The 19,287-nt window shown below is 48.4% G+C and overlaps 1 protein-coding gene and 1 non-coding gene across 5 annotated transcripts in view; both read left to right on the forward strand.

Moving 5' to 3' along the window:
- KIF20B (kinesin family member 20B) overlaps positions 1 to 19,287 on the forward strand; it is a 110,890-nt gene that overhangs the window by 15,357 nt on the left and 76,246 nt on the right. For all 4 annotated transcript variants that reach the window (XM_044298860.1, XM_044298864.1, XM_044298861.1 and 1 more), the window contains exons 6-11: positions 2,023 to 2,207; positions 5,254 to 5,329; positions 6,583 to 6,819; positions 7,660 to 7,771; positions 14,325 to 14,396; positions 18,393 to 18,539. In XM_044298860.1, coding sequence (XP_044154795.1) covers positions 2,023 to 2,207; positions 5,254 to 5,329; positions 6,583 to 6,819; positions 7,660 to 7,771; positions 14,325 to 14,396; positions 18,393 to 18,539 — 829 coding nt within the window. The remainder of the gene's footprint in view (positions 1 to 2,022; positions 2,208 to 5,253; positions 5,330 to 6,582; positions 6,820 to 7,659; positions 7,772 to 14,324; positions 14,397 to 18,392; positions 18,540 to 19,287) is intronic.
- On the forward strand, positions 17,472 to 17,662 carry LOC122942745. The gene has a single exon (XR_006390683.1). It is a non-coding gene; the product is annotated as a U2 spliceosomal RNA (small nuclear RNA).

Below are 19,287 nucleotides of genomic sequence, written 5' to 3' on the forward strand. Positions count from 1 at the left end.
CTGAGCCGCATACTTCACGGTATACCTTCCCCTCGGCATCGCTCTTCTTCCGGGTGTACTATGATGTATGCGGCGAGCATTCTTTCTTCACTAAGCCTGCTTGACGAGTTTTCTTAATTTATTTGTTTGTTTAGGAACCACTTTCTGGTCCATATAGTGTACATTTTATTTTATTTTTAGCAATTTTAACATTAGTTTGTGGGATTTATTTTTACAGCATTGACTGTATGGTGTAAATAAAATGGTAACTTTATTCTGTGGATCACTACGATTATTATGGTGCCAAATTTATATATATTTATATTATTCTCTCCTCTCTGCAGCCCCCCCCCCTCTTCCTACGGGCTGACTGAGATCACAGGCAGCCGAAAGGGGGGGTGGGCTGCCTTAAAGGGGTTGTCCAGGTTCAGAGCTGAACCTGGACATCCATCCATTTTCACCCCGGTAGCCCCCCTGACATGAGCATCGGAGCAGTTCATGCTCCGATGCTCTCCTTTGCCCTGCGCTAAATTGCACAGGGCAAAGGCATTTTTCAGAGTTCCGGTGACGTACCGGGGCTCTCCATGGGGCTGACAGGAACCCCGGTGACATCACCGGCACTGATGGGCGGGATTTGGCTCTGCCCTAGCCAGTAAAACAGCTAGGGCAGAGCTAAAGCCCGCCCCTCAGAGCCGGTGACGTCACGAACACACAGCTGGGCGGAAGTTACCGCCCGGCAGTGTGTTATTGAAAACAAAAGAGCCCGTGCCCTGCGCGATTTAGCGCAGGGCACTGGAGCGCATCGGAGCATGAGATGCTCCGATGCTAGGCTCAGGGGGGCTGCCAGGGTGAAAATAAGGGTATGTCCGGGTTCAGCTCTGAACCCGGACAACCCCTTTAACCCCTCATATCTCGGGATAAATAGAAGCTAGAGACATGGTTCTGGTCTTGTTTGAAAACTGACATAATCCGCTTCAGAGCTAGCATTAAAGGGGTTGTCCGGGTTCAGAGCATTTTTACCCAGGCAGTTCCCCTGACTTGAGCATCGAAGCAGTTCACTGCCCAGCAGTGTGTTTGGTGATGTCACTGGCTCTGATGGGCAGGCTTTAGTGCTGCCCTAGCCGTTTTACTGGCTAGAGCAGCGCTAAAGTCCGCCCATCAGTGCCGGTGATGTCACCGGGCTCCCTGAGCAGCGGGAAGAAGCGGCTTCAGCTTGCCTGCAAGAGACCCGGTACATCACAGAGTATAAGAAAACAGTCACTTCCGGCTAAGAATTTCATATATGAAAACGGGGCTTCAGAAATATGTGGCAAAAGTAGGACATGTATGTCACTAGTACTATTACACCAATGTCCCCAATCCCAGACAACTCCTTTAACTAGCTGTTAGTAAACAGGTGTGGAAACAATTGAAACCTGCTTTTACGTTCAGCTGCTATTACTTCCGACCTGATTTCTAACGGCTGCAAGTAGAAGGTAATGCTCAGAGTGTTAGCTTTCAAACAATACAAGAACCTTGTCTCTATCTTCTACAAATCCCAAGATGGAAGGGGTTAAAAGAGCTGTGTCCCCCACTATCTGCTGTCCTTCAAGTTAAAGGGGTGTTACCATGTCATAAAGTGATCCCTAGGATATTCCACCACTTTGTAATCGAAGGAGGTCTGACTTTTGGTATAAGTCCGTCTCCTCTAAGTTTCTCTGCAGAGCTGTGCAGGTAACCGCTGCCGACTCCATTGACTTGAATGGAGCTGTTCTGCAATTCCCAGCACAGTGGGTGCTCGCTGCACTGGTTGTGGGTTGCGGCCCTTTCACTCTCAGTATTGATGAAGGTCATTACCCAGCAATTCAGATTGCAATGAGTGTCACTGTGTAGGCAAACTGTGATGAAGAATGAAGGTGTAGTGGCATGTACGAGCGAATACCACCTCTCACTATACTGAGAATACCCCTTTAAAACCATCCTTTGTGTGTGTGGATCCTCTAATTGACATGTACTGTAGCGATTGATTTGTTCATTCTGTCAGTTTGTCATCTTTGATTGCAGGCTCAAAGAATGATGGTGGTATTTTACCAAGATCAATGGAATTGCTTTTTAATGCAATTGAAGGAAAAGTTTATTCAAAAATGGATATTAAGCCTCACAAATGTAGAGATTACATAAGACTGACTAAAGAGCAAGTGAAAACAGAACACTCGATTAAAAATGGTTTCCTCCGTCATATAAAAGAGGTATATTGTGTGAGTGCTGCGGGGACAAATGTGCATTGCCTATAAACGCTGCTAAAATCTTATGTTGGCTCTGGTTTCTATATTGATGTACACAGAGACTACCTAAACAGATTAAAATATATTCACATGTTGCCGGTTTGATTTGAGATATTTGTAGCAAAATCCATGATTTCAACATGTGAATATACCCTGCATGGTATCTGTGGTCTTAAAGGCTATGGGGGCATTTTTTATTTTTTTATCATTGCATTGTACTTATTTTGATAAAAAAAAATATATTTTTTTTCAATTGGTCTTTATTAACAATATGGAATCCTTCATTGTGTACTCTACTAACTGCCTGTGGATTTTTTGTCTTTTCCGTCATCTGAGGAGCAGACGGACTCCTCATCTCTGCTCTCACATTATAATCACTAAAGCTCAATCCTTATCTTACTAAGGCTACTTTCACACTCTCGTTTGGTGCGGATCCGTCATGGATCTGCACAAATGCTTCCGTTCAGATAATACAATAATTAGTATTATCTGTAACATAGCCAAAACGGATCAGTCTTGAACACCATTGAAAGTCAGTGGGGGATGGATCCGTTTTCTATTGTCATATTGTGTCAGTGAAAACTGAGGTCATAAATAGAGATGAGCGAACCTCTGTTTTAAGTTCGGCGTCTAAAGTTCGGGTTTGGATTAGCGGAGAATCCCGATCTGGAACCGGATATGGATTCCGACTTCCGTTGTGGTCCGTGGTAGCGGAATCAATAATGGCCGATTATTGATTCCGCTACCACGGACCACAACGGAAGTCGGAATCCATATCCGGTTCCAGATCGGGATTCTCCGCTAATCCAAACCCGAACTTTAGACGCCGAACTTAAAACAGAAGTTCGCTCATCTCTAGTCATAAACACTTATTTAAACCACATTCCTATTAGGCTACTTTCACACTGGCGTTTTGGTTTCTGTTTGTGAGATGAGTTCAGGGCTCTCACACGCGGTCCAAAACGGATCAGTTTTGCCCTAATGCATTCTGAATGGATAAGGATCCGCTCAGAATGCATCAGTTTGCCTCCGTTCAGTCACCATTCAGCTGGAGGTGGACACCAAAACGCAGCTTGCTGCTTGTGGAGACAAACGGATCCGTCCTGACGCACAATGTAAGTCAATTGGAACGGATCTGTTTGCCTCCGCTTCGTCAGGCAGACACCAAAATGCTGCAAGCCTTCAGAGCAGAATGGAGGCAGAACGGAGGCAAACTGATGCATTCTGAACGGATCCTTATCCATTCAGAATGCATTAGGGCAAAACTGATCCGTTTTGGACCGCCTGTGAGATCCCTGAACACATCTCACAAACAGAAACCAAAACGCCAGTGTGAAAGTAGCCTAATAGAATGTGGTTTAAATAAGTGTTTGACCTCTTAGTAGTTTAGAGATAAGGGTTATTAGATGACAAAGTGAAACTGAAAGTACCAGTCTCACAGCTAGTAAAACAGTTAACCCTTTGTAAAAGAGTGGCTCAATATTTTTTAATAGACAAATTATGAATATGATTATTAGCCAAAAATAAGTTAGATGCAATAATAAAAAAATGTCCTCCAAAGGTGTACATAGCCTTGAATGCCCTTTTATACGGGACAATACAGCATCGGATCGTCGGGAAGGAAGCGTTCCTTCCTGACAGTTGCCTGCTTGTCGGTGAAGGAGACTGCTGCATTTAGATGCAGCGATCTTCTCCACAGTATGGGGAGGAGGGATGACTAACGCCATCGCTCGTCCCCATACAGGCTCGTTGTTTGCCGGCAGCAGATGCTATTTAGACAGCATAATCTGCTGCCGACAAACGACTATTTAGTTGTCGACACAAATGATCTATTCAATGATCTATAATCTGCGGCACTTTTACACCGCCAGATAATCGCTGATGAGTGTTCCTATGAATGGCGATTATCTTGCGGATTCTCGGCCTATGTATAGGGCCCTTTAGCAAGAAACATTCATCCACGACATCCTAATTTTTTTTTGCCTTTTAAAGGCTACTGAATTCTGAGCTGATGAATTTTATGTTCTATCTTTGTTTTTCTGATACAAGGCTAGATTTGAAAGATAACACGCTGTCTGGCTGCAGCCACCACTAGAGGGAGCATGACGGCTTACTGCAGTCTTGCATTGAACCCAATAGATTCCTATTTAGTATGTTCCTCTTTAGGTGTGTGCTTTGTACTAGAAAAACAGCTCTCTGGGTGTTTTGCAAATATGTAAGGAAAATAGTTGTCACCGAGTTAGATCAAAACAAGAACTGATGATGTAAAGTGGGGATTTGCTTCTAAGAGGTTGTCCAACCCTTTATCCGTCAACTTCCACCCCTGCTGATCAGCTGCTTTGAAGTAGCTGAGAAGCTGAACGGGCACAGTAGCAGCTGGGGGCCTGCTGTTTTATGCAGCAGACACTCGGAGACAGCATCCAAAATTACTGATCACAGACGTTTAACCCCTCAGATGCCATGATCATTTACAACCACAGCACCGAAGTGGTCATTTATTAGGAGCATTAAGCTCTCGAGTGGCTTCCCTTGCTGAAATTTAGGGAGTTGTTTGGTTGCCTGTGGCAGGGCTTGATGGAAACATAGTGAATCTCCCATAGGCTACAATGTTAAATCATTGCAGTATATGGTGGAAGCAAGCAGACAGTCGCACATTAAAGGCCCACAGGGGGAAATAAAAAGTTAAAAAAATAAATAAAAAAATCCTGTTTCTAATGGGGGGGAAAAAAAAGTTATGGTTTGAGAAAGGCATGGAGTAAAAAGCAACAACACAGAATTGGCCAGGGGGAAATCTAAAGTTTTAGAATATCACAATACAACACTGGAGACTATTCACTGTGACCAATATGAAATGGGCAGGATTTACTTACCAGGCTTTATATCAATTCTTTGGATTTTAGACAAGGTTGTATGGAAATGGGTCTCATCTATATTTGAGTAAATCTTTCCTTTGTCTTAGAAAATTCAACTCTGATGTGCCGTATTTATACATATATCATTTATTTTTTAGGTGGACCCTCATTGTAGTATTCAGAGTAACAACAGTAGGACCTCTGCAGATACAACAGACTTTCTCAATGATGACGGTAATGTTTAGTTTTCTCATAAGGTCTGTCATTATTAGGTGTTTTATGTGGATGTAACCCCTAGAGTCCCACTGCCCTCATGTGCGTCAGATGGAGGAGATTTAAATATGGCGCCTGCTTATGAGTGCAGTGGGCACCATAGCCACCAGGTCTCTGCTTGGAATATTGTCTGCGACCGGCGATAACGGCACACTTTAACCCCTTAGATGTTGTGGTCAAATGTGACCATGGCATCTAAATGCAAAAAAACAGGACAGCTATCTTACGCGGCAATCAGGGCAGCCGATCCTTAGTTTTGATCTGAAGAGCCCTCTGCTCATGTTACCCTGCTATCACTGATGGATCAGATAGGACTCCTATCCCGATAATTTAATCCCTCAACAGCTGTGGTCATTAGGTTAGACCTTTGTGTCCTAGTCAGTGTACCGGGCTGCCGAGTAGTTGTTGTTGCAGCTGGGGGCTTTCTGAAGGCCTCCAGGCCTGCCGTGTTGGGTCTATTATGGCTAGGTCTACACGAAGACATTTGTCGTACCAATGTCGCGCAACAATTTTTATAATGGCAGTCTATGGTGTCGCACTGCAACATGCTGCGACTGCGACGCAACACTCGCAGAAAATCCATTAAATCCATTTTGTGGATCGCACATTGCCGGCACTAATAGAATATGCCTGTTCTTGTCCGCAATTGTGGACAAGAATAGGACATGTTCTATTTTTTGGCGGAACGCAAGTGCGGATCCGCAATTCCGTGTCCGGGCAGCACATTGTGCTGCTCCATAGGAATAAATGGGTCCGCAATTCCGTTCCGCAAAATGGACGTGTGGATGGACCCTTATTGTCGCGCGACAAATGTTGTTGTGTCGACCTAACCCATATCTTGCCTCTAGTTATCCTCCACCAAGCGCTATCTTTTATTCATAAACTTCTAGTAGGAATATTAGAGGAATGGCACATTATACAGTTACTTTATACGTTATACTTATTGTTACTAAAACGGGCATGTCAGGAAATTGGATGAGTCCTCTTTCACTGGTTATTCAGTGTAAAATAATAGCTGCTTTGCTTTTTTCAATGACTTCTGAAATGCAGAGCGGCACAAATGGCTTTATTGTGCCATTAAGAGCCAAACAAGCTTATTTATTATAGGGGTTTTTCAGGGACATAATTTTTGTATATAAAAAAAAATATAAAAAGGCAGGATGGGTTCAAAATAAGGAAACTCTTCTTTCTGAATCTTCTTGTTTCTTCTGTAGTTGGAGGAGTGTCAAACTGTTCGCGAGTCCTCTCTGAATTTGAAGAACGTGTAAGGGAATCTGAAGAATTCAAGTTCGATGTTAATGATTCTGTAAAGTTCTCTGTCTGGATTTCCTTTTGTGAAATCTACAATGAATGTATTTTTGATCTTCTGGACCCTGTGTCAGGTGATAAGTGTTACAAGAGAAAAACTTTAAAGCTTGCCCAGGATTTAAAAGGATTCAGTTTTGTAAAAGGTGAGCCATTTTTACTTACGTTTTGAGATGTTGTATTTCCACATCACACCACTTTGGTATGTTTTTCCAGCCCCGTTTACACTGAAATGAGCAGAGCTATACTATTAAAGGGGAAGACACCCCCTCCCCTTTGTGTTTCCAGACCTGCAGAGGGAATCATACTTGAGGCTGTTTCACACGAATGTGTCCATTACAGGAATCGAGCTTCACGTGTGAGTGTGGTCCTCCGTTCAGGACTTGCAGGAGTGCGCGGCATTCTGATTTATAATGCTGTGTGCCTCTGCGTGACCTTCTACAAGATCATACTGACAGCTTCATGTCAGTATGTTTCTGTAGAAGGAAGGTCAAGCAGCGGCACATGGCATTATAAATCATGATTATGCCGTGCGCTTCTGTAAGTGCAGAATTGGAGGATCATGATCACACACGGAGTGTGATTCTCGCAGTGGACTCGCTCATGTTAAACGGCCCTTACCTATCCCTGCTGCTAGGTTCCGGCTCCCGCTGCCACTACAGATCACTGGTCACCTCGTCCCAAAATCCAGTTTGATCTGGGTCACATGGCTGCTGCAGCTGCTCAATGTGGAGTGTCCCCCATGGATCTTGTCACTGGGTCACTGCTGCGGCCTTGTGACCCGTGTCAAACCAGATGTTGATGCTGGGAGACTGGAGATCTGCAGTAGCCATGGGAGCAAAGGAGCTGGAACTCAACGGCAGGGACCAGGTAAGTATGATTCTGTCCTAAGGTCCAGCAACACTAGGCGGTCTGCCCGTAAGGCCCTGGGGGTTAACAACCCTTAATATATATCTTAATTATTAATTGGCTTATGTACTTTTCAGATCTCCAGTGGGTACAGGTTTCAGATGCTAAAGAGGCATGTAGAATTCTTGCTGTGGGGAAGAAGTTCCAAAGCATTGGTTTTACGAAACTGAATAGTTCCTCAAGTAGAAGGTAAATGTTCAAAGAATAATAAAAAAATATAAATTATATATATATAATTTTAATATACCTCTACCCCGTTAGCTGTGAAGATGTTTCCTCTTGTACCCATGAAAAGCATCTAGATATATATCAAATGTGCATCTAGGCATTTGTGCTTTGAAGTAAAATGCTAAATGGATGCACCTTTTACAATTAATACATTTAACAACCGGCAATTTTTCATCCTTGTCTACACTGTGCCTTATGTAGCACCACTGACTTATTTGAACTATTAAGTGACGGCTGCAGTCCACCAGAATGCATATAACCTAAGGCAGGGATGGCCAACCTGCGGCCCTCCAGCTGTTTCAAAACTACAACTCCCAGCATGCCCAGCCAGCCTAAAGCAATCAGTCTACAGCAGGGCCTGGTGGGAGTTGTAGTTTTCTCGCCCAGTTTCCTTGGGGGACACAGAAGACCTTGGGTATAGCTCATCTCCATAGGAGGCGTGACACTAAGTGAAAACTGTTAAGCCCCTCCTCCACAGCTATACCCTCAGCCTGGAGAGAGAGACTGCCAGTTTTTTGCTTAGTGTCCAAGGAGGCAAGACACTCCCTGCTCTGCAGGGCTGATTCTCCTTGTTTTAATTTTTGATTTTTACTTTTTTCTTTTCTTTTTGTTCCAGAACATCAGGGACAACAGAGACGCACTAGACCTCTCTGTTTCTCCCGGGGTCGAGCTGCGCCAGTGCCGGTCATCCGCACTGCTGCCTGCCCCACAGAAGGCAAGGTGGATCAGGGCAGCCCAGCTCCCCTACATCCCGCCAGCACAAGGGTCGCCCGCACGCCAAGTCCCTCTTCCAGCGTCCTGCCACTACGGTGCCAGTAGCTGAAGGGGCGACCCTGCTGGAACGGACCGAGGGTGAAGACGGCTATGGTGAGAGATTGGCTTCTCCAGCCCTACGTCCCCCCCCCCTCACCCCTCACCCCACCCCGGTCTCCTGCGTGCCTGACCCCCATACTGACAGGGCCTCTGGACCCTTTTGTCCCTGCTAGCCCTAGGCTGGCCCTGGCTGCCACAGGGCGACATTCTGCTCCCATAGGACATTGGCACCCTTCTTCCTGCAAGAAGAATGCCTGGGGAGCTGCAGAGGTTCGCACCTAGCTGCCCCTGACGTAGGGGTTAGGCGGGCTTCCCACCCTCACAGACCCGGTCTCAGGGTCCCCCTCCCTCTTACCGGCCACTGCTTCAGGGCCAGAGGGCCCGCGCCTTGCTGCCCCTGACCCATCACGGGCACCGGTCCGGTCAGCACTAATATATCCGGTGCGGCCGGGCGCCGCAAAAGATTTTAGGCTCCGCGGCTCCCGCGGCGGTCCACCATTCCAGGCCCCCTTACTTCCGGCCGGCGGGGTGGGCTCCCGCGGCCAGCGAACCACCATTCCGGTTCCTGTCTCTTCCGGCCGGCCGGGTGGGCTCCCGCGCCGGCAAACCGCCATTCCGGGCCCCTGTCTCTTCTGGCCGGCGGGGTGGGCTCCCGCGGCCGACATTGGGCTATGCCCCAGCAGGTGGCGGTCGGCGGGGCTCCGCTACTTTGGTCCCAGGTTTCGGCCTGCTGGGCCGCAATCCCGACCGGCCCGCGGGGTGGGCTCCCGCGGCCGGTTTGAAGCGCCGTTCTGCCGCAGGTCCCGGCGGTATGACGGGCCGGGCGCCGCAATTTAGCCCCCGGCTTCGCGGCCTACTAGGCCGCAATATTCCGGCCTCTGGTGGAGGGGGCGGGAACTTCTCCAGGCGCGAATTTTCCCGTCTGGAGGTTCCTCCGCCCCCAGGGGATCGCACGCCGCCCTCCAGGCCGGATCCCTGTTAACCCTTTGGGTGCAGGCCGGCTCCCAAAAAATGGGTCTGTATAGTTGGCCCCCCTTTTTTTCTCTGTCTCTCAGGGCCCCTATATGGTGGCTCCCCTTTAGCCTCAGAGGCTGAGTTTAAATAATAATTAAAAAAAAAAAAAAAAAAATTAAATAAACTAAAAATAATAGATCATGTTTTCTATTGGGCTGCGCTTGACGCTGCAGCCTCATCAGTAATGCTGCATGTCTGCATGACCTCTTTCCACAGGCGGCATGGTGTTGCGCTCCCAGCCTGCGTCGCTGCTAGGGCATTTCCCCTTTTAGGCGGTTTTCTTGCCTCTTCCAGGATACGGCGCTGGCCAAGTGCATTCGGCCCTCTGTAGGCAGCATTCATCATCTCTCCAGTTATGGTGCCTGCCATGTGCATCTCCCCCCCCCCCCCCCCCCCCTCCTAGGCGGGCTACTGCACTCTCCCTGGCTGGCCATGTGCATGACCCCCTTCTTAGGCGAAATGCTGCACCTTCACCGGATACGGTGCTGGCCTTGTGCACGACCCCCTTCCATAAGCGGAACGCTGCACTCTCTGGATTTGCTGCCGGCCATGTGCGTGACCCCCTTCCGTGGGCGGAACACTGCACTCACTGGATTCGCTGCCGGCCATGTGCGTGACCCCCTTCCTGGGCGGAACGCAGCACTCTCACGGGATCTGTTGCCGATCATGTGCATGCCCCCCTTTTTTAGGCGGGATACTGCACTTTCACCGGATACGGTACTGGCTATGTGCACGACCCCCTTCCATAGGCGGAATGCTGCACTCTCGCTGATGTGCTATGATGTACTTATGTACTATGTTATTATGCTGCACTCTCGCTGATGTGCTATGATGTACTTATGTACTATGTTATTGTGCTGCACTCTCACTGGTTGCGCTGCCGGCCATTTCTTAGGCGGTATGCTGCACTCTCATTGGATTCCCTGCCGGCCTTGGGTATGCCTCCTTCCCTCAGGCAGCATACATACATCCCTCTGTCTTTGGGTGTTTCCTCGCAGGTACGTTGCTGGCCACGTGCATGTACCCCATACATGGCAGGGTGCTTGCTCTCTCGCTGGATCCGCTGTCGGCCATAGGCATGACCCCTCTTCCGTAGGCGGTGTACGCACTCTTGCTGGATTCGCTGCCAGCCAGGGGCATGCCTTCCTTCCTCAGGCGACGTGCACGCGTTCTTAGTGACTGTGTTTGTCTCTCGCCAGTACGTTGCTGGCCATGTGTATGACTCCCATGCATGGCGGTGTGCTCGCACTCTCCCTGGAAGAGATGCTGGCCATGTGCTTTACCCCCTTTTTTCTGGGCGGTGTGCTACACTCTCACCGGATACATTGCTGGCCATGAGAATGGCCCTCTAACATGGGTGGAACGCTTGCACTTCCATTGGATACGGTGCTGGCCTTGTGCGTGACCACCTCTCACTTCAGAGCAGAATTTGGCACGCTCATGGGATTCACGGCTGTCCTTATATGGCTGGGCTGGACTTGTACATGTCCCCATTCATTGGCAGAGTAGTTACTCTCTCGCTGAGTTCAGTGTTGGGTGTATTATTGCACACTCCTTTAATGCTAGGATGCCCCTGTGCATGTTCCCCTTTCACTAGGTGGACCTCCTGCGTTCCTGCTGGTTTATAGGGTATGTCCTGCTTCTCTGAAGTAGGTTCGGCCTTAGGCATCACTCCCTTTTGGGACGGGTCTTTGCACTCTTGCCAACTGCAGTTGGCCAGGTACAATTTCCCCCCTTTCGGGGTGGACTGATTGCGTTCCATCGCATGCTATACTGGTTTTGTGCATAACTCTCTTTCAGGTTGCACTTTGCGATTCCGTACATGCTGTGGCGCTCTGGGACGAGCCCCCCTTTTTTCTAGGTGGGTTGGCCTTCTCGCTGCTTGCGGGGCTGCTCGTTCGTATGCCTCACCTGCTTCCTGCGGCATACCTTGTTTCTTGGGAGACGATGCTTGCCGCCAGCCTTGCACTCGTCCCTAGGGAGTTCATTCTGTCCTCCTGACCGGACAGGCTCTATTTCTCTCTGCTGCACCGAGCTGGGTGGTGCTCATTCATTTAGTTGGCCTTTCATTCCAGGGAGTGTTCGTGGGTCCTAGATGCATGCCCTTTGCGTCCTTCTGCAGCATTGCTTCCCTGCGCAAGTGGTCACATGGTCGAGAGTGCTGTTGTCTGCGGCGCCTCTCGAATTCTTCATTGGCGCTGGCAGGACTGCGGTTCCCTTGCCTGCCGCAATTTCCTCCTCTTCGGATGCAGTGTGGTATGAGTCCTTCCTCTTGGTGCCTCTACGCTTCTGTCTGATCTGCTACCGGGTTCGGGCTGCTCTTCTCGGGACGGTCACCCAACTTCTCTTGGGTGCTGGATTACCCAGGTCCGGAGGACCTCCGCCTTGGGTTCTTCAAGGTATTCGCCTTCTGCGAGGCGGTGGACCGGGCGTCTCACAGTGTAGCGGGTTCTGCCTTTGAGCTGTCCTATGGCTTCCCTGTTGCCCACTCCTCCTCCTTTCGGTTGGAGGGTGTTATGTCGGCCTCTGTCTCGACTGCCTCTTTTTGCCGGTTTTGTTTGGCTCCCGCTCTATACAGATCACTCCGATGTGGCTTCCCGCCAGACTTCGGAGGCTGTGTTTTCACTGTCCTCCCCTCTGGGGTGAGCATGGTTGTTCCTGTGGATGGTTCTGGTGTTCCTTTTGGCCTCGTACTGTCTCCCTTGTTCACGCTGGCTGTATTAGCTGTGTGCTTGTTTACCGAGTCTACCGCGTTCTGTCCTCCCGCTGGGTGCAGATTGCGTGGCCCGTTCTAAGACGATGGTCCTGATGTAGACTTACCTTCTCGATAACTTGGGGGGACTACCTTTTCGGTTCAGATTGTCCTTTGATCCCACACAGGGGCTGTACAACGTGGTTACATCAGCATGGGCTTTAGCCTGCCTTCTCCTGGCATCTGGCGGATCCTTTGGGTTCTTTCCATCTGTCCTTCTGCTCCCCCATTCGGGTGGATGCGGGTCAACGTTGTTCGAGGGCCGACGGGGCTAGTTTTGTCGACCCTTCTGCCCGTGTTACTGGTCTGCGCCTGTTCTCATTGGGTTTTCGCCTGCTCGCCAGGCGACTCCAGCGGGTTCACTGCTGTCCACTCCTGGCTGTGTCTCGTCCAGGATCTGTCGTAAGACTTAGGGTTTTTTGTCTGGGGTTCTGTGGGAAGCTGTACATTCCCCACTCTGAAGTTCTTTCCCCATGGTTCTGTCTTTTAGTTGAGGTGTCAAGTGTCGGCGCTGTTCTTCCTCTTCCAGCGTTCCCGGCCCTCTGGGCCTGCCAAGACCTTCTTCCTCGGAGTGGCTCTTTGGTTCCTCTGTACTGTCCTTCGGTACCGCCCTGGGGACTATATCCTGAGCTCTCAGCGCTCCAATCTTGCCTTCTGTCCTGTACGGTTGTGTTCCGTATCAGTCGTGTCTCTGACGGGTGCCGGCATGGCCCCCTTTTTTTGTTACGAGCTTTCTGTCTTTTCCAGGACAGGGCTGTTCTGCATCTCGTTTCTTCCTTCCTTCCTTCCTTCCTTCTGAAGGTAGTGTTGCCTTTCGCTTCAGCGCCTCACCTATTTGGACGTTGTTTGGGCCTGGCCGTTTTTTACTTGGAGATCTCCGACTCTTGCAGTCCTTCGGCCTCTTGGGGTTCCAGGAGGTCTGTGCATAGGGTTGACAGACTCCAGGGTGGTTTTCCTCCGCTTGATCAGATTGGCTATTGCTGAGGTTACCGCACCTAGGGCAGGATTCTGTCTTTGGTGTCACCGTTCCTTTCACCAGAGCGGTCGGTGCCTCCTGGGCCGGAGGCATTGGGCTTCGGCCGTGCTTTTGGGCACGGCGGCCACAGGTCTGCCTTGCACGCCCTACTGAGTTCTACAGGGTGCATACTCTGACTTTGGCAGATGCTGCCTTACCCCGCCTGGGTTTACCGGCGGCGGTTCATTGATGCCTTTCGGGTGCTTCACCTTGGTGCTGTGGTCCCTCCCCCTTTTGGACTGCTTTTGAACGTCCCAAGGTCTTCTGTGTCCCCCAAGGAAACTGGGCGAGAAAACGAGATTTTTGTATAACTTACCAGTAAAATCTCTTTCTCGCTCTTTCCTTGGGGGACACAGCACCCACCCATTAATTGTTTTTTCTCTGTGCGTTTTCCGAGTTTTTGTTACCCGTTGGGTAGTTGGCTTGTTGGTTCCTTGTTGGACTTTGCCTTTTCTCACTGCTTGGACACGCAACTGGCAGTCTCTCTCTCCAGGCTGAGGGTATAGCTGTGGAGGAGGGGCTTAACAGTTTTCACTTAGTGTCACGCCTCCTATGGAGATGAGCTATACCCAAGGTCTTCTGTGTCCCCCAAGGAAAGAGCGAGAAAGAGATTTTACTGGTAAGTTATACAAAAATCTCGTTTTTCAACAGCTGAAGGGCCACAGGTTCAGCATCCCTGATCTAAGGTATTTCTCTGCACTGCAACTGTGGCTCAGTAGTTAAAATCAACCAGTAGTGCAACAAAAAGTCACAGTGTAGCCCTAGCCTAACAGTCTCCTCCTCTGTAAACATGATATGGAGAAGTGTAATCTTGAAGACCAGGCTTTCTGCCGGCATGGCATATACTCAAATCTAGATAGTTAAAAGAACGTTTTATCATTTCATGCTTTTAAATCCTGTTTTTTTTTTTTGTTTTGCAGTCATAGTATATTTACTGTTCGTCTCTTAAAAATTGAAGATGCAGATGTTCCTCGAGTAGTAAAAGTCAGCGAGTAAGTAGGGAAGTGATCTCTGGGCACATGTGAAATATTATAAAAAAAATTTCAGTTTCAATCATCTCTTCTAGTTATTTACCTTCCTGTTTACGTTCCTAGACTGGAAAGTATAGGCACCCCATGTGACAGTGGTTGATACACTAAAGGTGGATTTAGACAGGTAGATTATCGGGAATGAACGATCCTTCCCCACAGTCTGCCCGTCTAAAGGTGCAGCAGATCATCCTAAACGGTCATTCATGCAGGCGCCTGAATTATCATTTCTGGGCAGCAGATCGGCCTGTCCTAAACAACGATCTGCTGCCCAGAAACAATGCAGCTGTATAATTACTAGCGATCACTGATTCTCATACTGTGGAGGTGATCGCTGTATGTAAATGCAGCTCTTCACCTCCACTGAACGAGCAGCCGACTGTCAGGAATAAACTCTACCTTCCCAACAATCTTCCCGGTAAAGCCACCTTTACTTGGCTGTCTCTTTTATGAGGTGCTCACACTTTGCGCTTTAAAATCTATTCTGCAGAATGCCCAGGTTTTTCCGGTGTTCTCATAATGAGTTTTTAACGTACATTATAAACCCACTGAAGGAAATGGTTTAGCGTGACGTGTAGCAGTCTGTGTGAGATGGGCTAGAATAAGGCCTCATGCACACGACCGTTGTGTGCATCCGTGGCCGTTGTGCCGTTTTCCGTTTTTTTTCGCGGACCCATTGACTTTCAATGGGTCTGTGGAAAAATCGGAAAATGCACCGTTTTGCAGCCGAGGCCGTGATCCGTGTATCCTGTCCGTCAAAAAAATAAGACCTGTCCTATTTTTTTGACGGACGACGGTTCACGGACCCATTCAAGTCAATGGGTCCGTGAAAGAACACGGATGCACACAAGATTGGCATCCGTGTCCGTGATCCGTGGCCGTAGGTTGCTTTCATACAGACGGATCCGAAGATCCGTCTGCATAAAAGCTTTTTCTGATCTAAGTTTTCACTTCGTGAAAACTCATTTCCGACAGTATATTCTAACACAGATGCGTTCCCATGGTGATGGGGACGCTTCTAGTTAGAATACACTGCAAACTTTGTACAAGACTGCCCCCTGCTGCCTGGCAGCACCCGATCTCTTACAGGGGGATATGATAGCACAATTAACCCCTTCAGGTGCGGCACCTAAAGGGGTTAATTGTACTATCATATTCCCCTGTAAGAGATCAGGGCTGCCAGGCAGCAGGGGGCAGCCCCCCCCCCCCCTCCCCAGTTTGAATATCGTTGGTGGCACAGTGTGCGCCCACCATCGCCCCCCCCCTCCCTCCCTCTATTGTAATAAATCGTTGGTGGCACAGTGTGCCCCCACCATCGCCCCCCCCTCCCTCCCTCTATTGTATTAAATCGTTGGTGGCAGTGTGCCAACCACCATCGCCCCCCCCCCCCCTCCCTCTATAGCAGTAACATTGGTGGCAGTGTGCGGTCTCCCACCCCATCATTGGTGGCAGCGGAGTTCCGATCGGAGTCCCAGTTTAATCGCTGGGGCTCCGATCGGTAACCATGGCAACCAGGAAGCTACTGCAGCCCTGAAGAAGATTCATACTTGGATTCATACTTGCTTGCTGCTGCGATGTCTGCTTGCTGCTGCGATGTCTGTGAACGGCCGGGAGCTCCTCCTACTGGTAAGTGACAGTTCTTTAGCAATGCGCCGCACAGACCTTTCACTTACCAGTAGGAGGATCTCCCGGCCGTTCACAGACATCGCAGCAGCAAGCAGGTAAGTATGAATCTTCTACTGTTGTACTATTGCTAAGTAACCATGGCAACCAGGGCTGCAGTAGCTTCCTGGTTGCCATGGTTACCGATCGGAGCCCCAGCGATTAAACTGGGACTCCGATCGGAACTCCGCTGCCACCAATGATGGGGGGGGGGGGGGGGGGGGGGGGGGGGGAAATGGGAGACCGCACACTGCCACCAATATTACTGCTATAGAGGGAGGGGGGGGGGGCGATGGTGGTTGGCACACTGTGCCACCAACGATTTAATACAATAGAGGGAGGGAGGGGGGGGGCGATGGTGGGGGCACACTGTGCCACCAACGATTTATTACAATAGAGGGAGGGAGGGGGGGCGATGGTGGGCGCACACTGTGCCACCAACGATATTCAAACTGGGGAGGGGGGGGGGGGGGGGCTGCCCCCTGCTGCCTGGCAGCCCTGATCTCTTACAGGGGAATATGATAGTACAATTAACCCCTTTAGGTGCCGCACCTGAAGGGGTTAATTGTGCTATCATATCCCCCTGTAAGAGATCGGGTGCTGCCAGGCAGCAGGGGGCAGTCTTGTACAAAGTTTGTAGTGTATTCTAACCTGAAGCGTCCCCATCACCATGGGAACGCCTCTGTGTTAGAATATACTGTCGGATCTGAGGTTCACGAAGTAGCTCATATCCGACAGTATATTCTAACATAGAGGCGTTCCCATGGTGATGGGGACGCTTCAAGTTAAAATATACCATCGGATTGGAGAAAACTCCAATCCGATGGTATAAAAGAACTCCAGACTTTACATTGAAAGTCAATGGGGACGGATCCGTTTGAAATGGCACCATATTGTGTCAACATCAAACGGATCCGTCCCCATTGACTTGCATTGTAATTCAGGATGGATCCGTTTGGCTCCGCACGGCCAGGCGGACACCAAAACGACTTTTTTTTCATGTCCGTGGATCCTCCAAAAATCAAGGAAGACCCACGGACGAAAAAACGGTCACGGATCACGGACCCCGTTTTTGCGGACCGTGAAAAAAAACTGTTGTGTGCATGAGGCCTAAGGCTGGGGCTACATGGCAACATGATTATGCATCTATAATGATTGTTTATGGGGTCACGATGCAACACATGACATGCTGAGCTGCAACAACTGGGCAAATATAAAGATTGTTGGATATTTGGTCGCAAGTCTCACACTACTTTACCATCATATACTGCAATGAGTGCGACTTGCCTACAACTTTTCTGTCCCTTGGCTGTGTTTTTACATCAAAATTGCATCACATGTGGACAGCACTTGCTATTAAAAATCCTTGAAAAATAAATCACTTCTCGGCCTCTTGGCTAAAATCAAGTGTAGTATCTGTTCTTATCAGTTTAATATCTGATACATCCCCTATCTGGGGACCATATATTAAATGGATTTTTCGAACAGTGAGATGAAAAAAGAGCTTGCTCTGTTCACTCCATGCATTGACCTGGTATTGCAGTACCTCCAGGATCGGTGCACCCAAAAAAATAAAATAAAATAAAATACTTGAAACAGGCTTTAAATAACGAAATGTCGCATCTGGATTTAAGAACGCAAACCTGACGTGATGAGTGCCGTTCATCATTTTCTGATTTGAAAGTCACATGTCTAAGGGTGTGGCTACACAGCGACCTTTTACATGGTGTCGCAATGCGGCATGCTGTGATGGGACATTCGCAAAGTCATATTTATTTAATAAAAAAATTTTTTTTTATTTGCAACAGTCTTGTAGTAACCCTTTTGTGTCGCACGACACATGTCAACATTTAGCCCCAGCGTAATAGTCCGTACCACCACCTCCACACAAAAAGATTGCCTCTTTTATCTTTGTCCTCTATGGGCTGTGTATGCTATTGCTGTGCATCCTTATTCAAATAAATGAGGGTGAGTGTCTATCAGCCACAGCCCATCGTCAGGCAATGTGGTATTTACGGGGAACAAAAAAGCCGACCGTTTATTATCTAATCCCTGACGATACCTTTTAAGATTGCCCTCCATGGCCAGGTTTGTGTCCCGTCAACATGCAGGTCCACCTTTTAGCAAATGATGAAACAAAAATGAATGCACCTTTTTAAATTACGGATATTGTTTTAAAGATTTTTTTTTATTTTATTAGAAAACCAGAATCACTGATTTTATGTATTGTTTTAAGAAGATGGTCAAGCAGTGGGTTTCATTTGATCCAATCTTCTAAAAATGATGTTTTGTTGTTAGATTGACTCTGTGTGACTTGGCTGGTTCTGAAAGATGCACAAAAACTCAGAACGAAGGTGAAAGGCTGAAGGAAAGCGGGAACATTAATACATCACTCCTGATTCTTGGCAAATGCATCAATGCACTGAAGAACAGTCAGCAGTCGAAGTAGGTTTATATCAGGAGTTCTGCCTTTTTGTATTGTATATGATATCAATGTGTTGGGACAAAGGACAACTTGTAGATTTAAATTATACATTTAAAACAATTTGATTTGTAATGTATCATAGCTTGACGTTTATCTAGTCTAGGGTTTTCAGAAGTAAAACATTGATGGCCTCTTCTTAGGCTACTTTCACACTCTCTTTTGGTGCGGATCTGTCATGGATCTGCACAGACGCATCCGTTCAGATAATACAACCGCATGCATGCGTTCAGAACGAATCCGGTTGTATTAGGCTACTTTCACACTTGCGTTTGGAGCGGATCCGTCTGGTGTCTGCACAGACGGATCCGCACCTATAATGCAACCGTTTAGATCCGTTCAGAACGGATCCGTTTGCATTACCATGAACCAATAAAAAAAAAAAAAAAATTTTTTTTTTGTTCATGATAGTGCAAACGGATCAGTTTTGACCTTACATTGAAAGTCAATGGGGGACGGATCCGTTTGAAAATTGAGCCATACTGTGTCAACTTCAAACGGATCTGTCCCCATTGACTTACATTGTAAGTCTGGACGGATCCGTTTGCCTCCGCACGGCCAGGCGGACACCCGAACGCTGCAAGCAACGTTCGGGTGTCCGCCTGCTGAGCGGAGGACAAACTGTGCCAGACTGATGCATTCTGAGCGGATCCGTATCCACTCAGAATGCATTAGGGCTGGACGGATCAGTTCGGGGTCGCTTGTGAGAGC

This window comes from Bufo gargarizans, chromosome 6 (genome assembly GCF_014858855.1).
Source record: "Bufo gargarizans isolate SCDJY-AF-19 chromosome 6, ASM1485885v1, whole genome shotgun sequence".
Classification (NCBI taxonomy): Eukaryota; Metazoa; Chordata; class Amphibia; order Anura; family Bufonidae; genus Bufo; species Bufo gargarizans.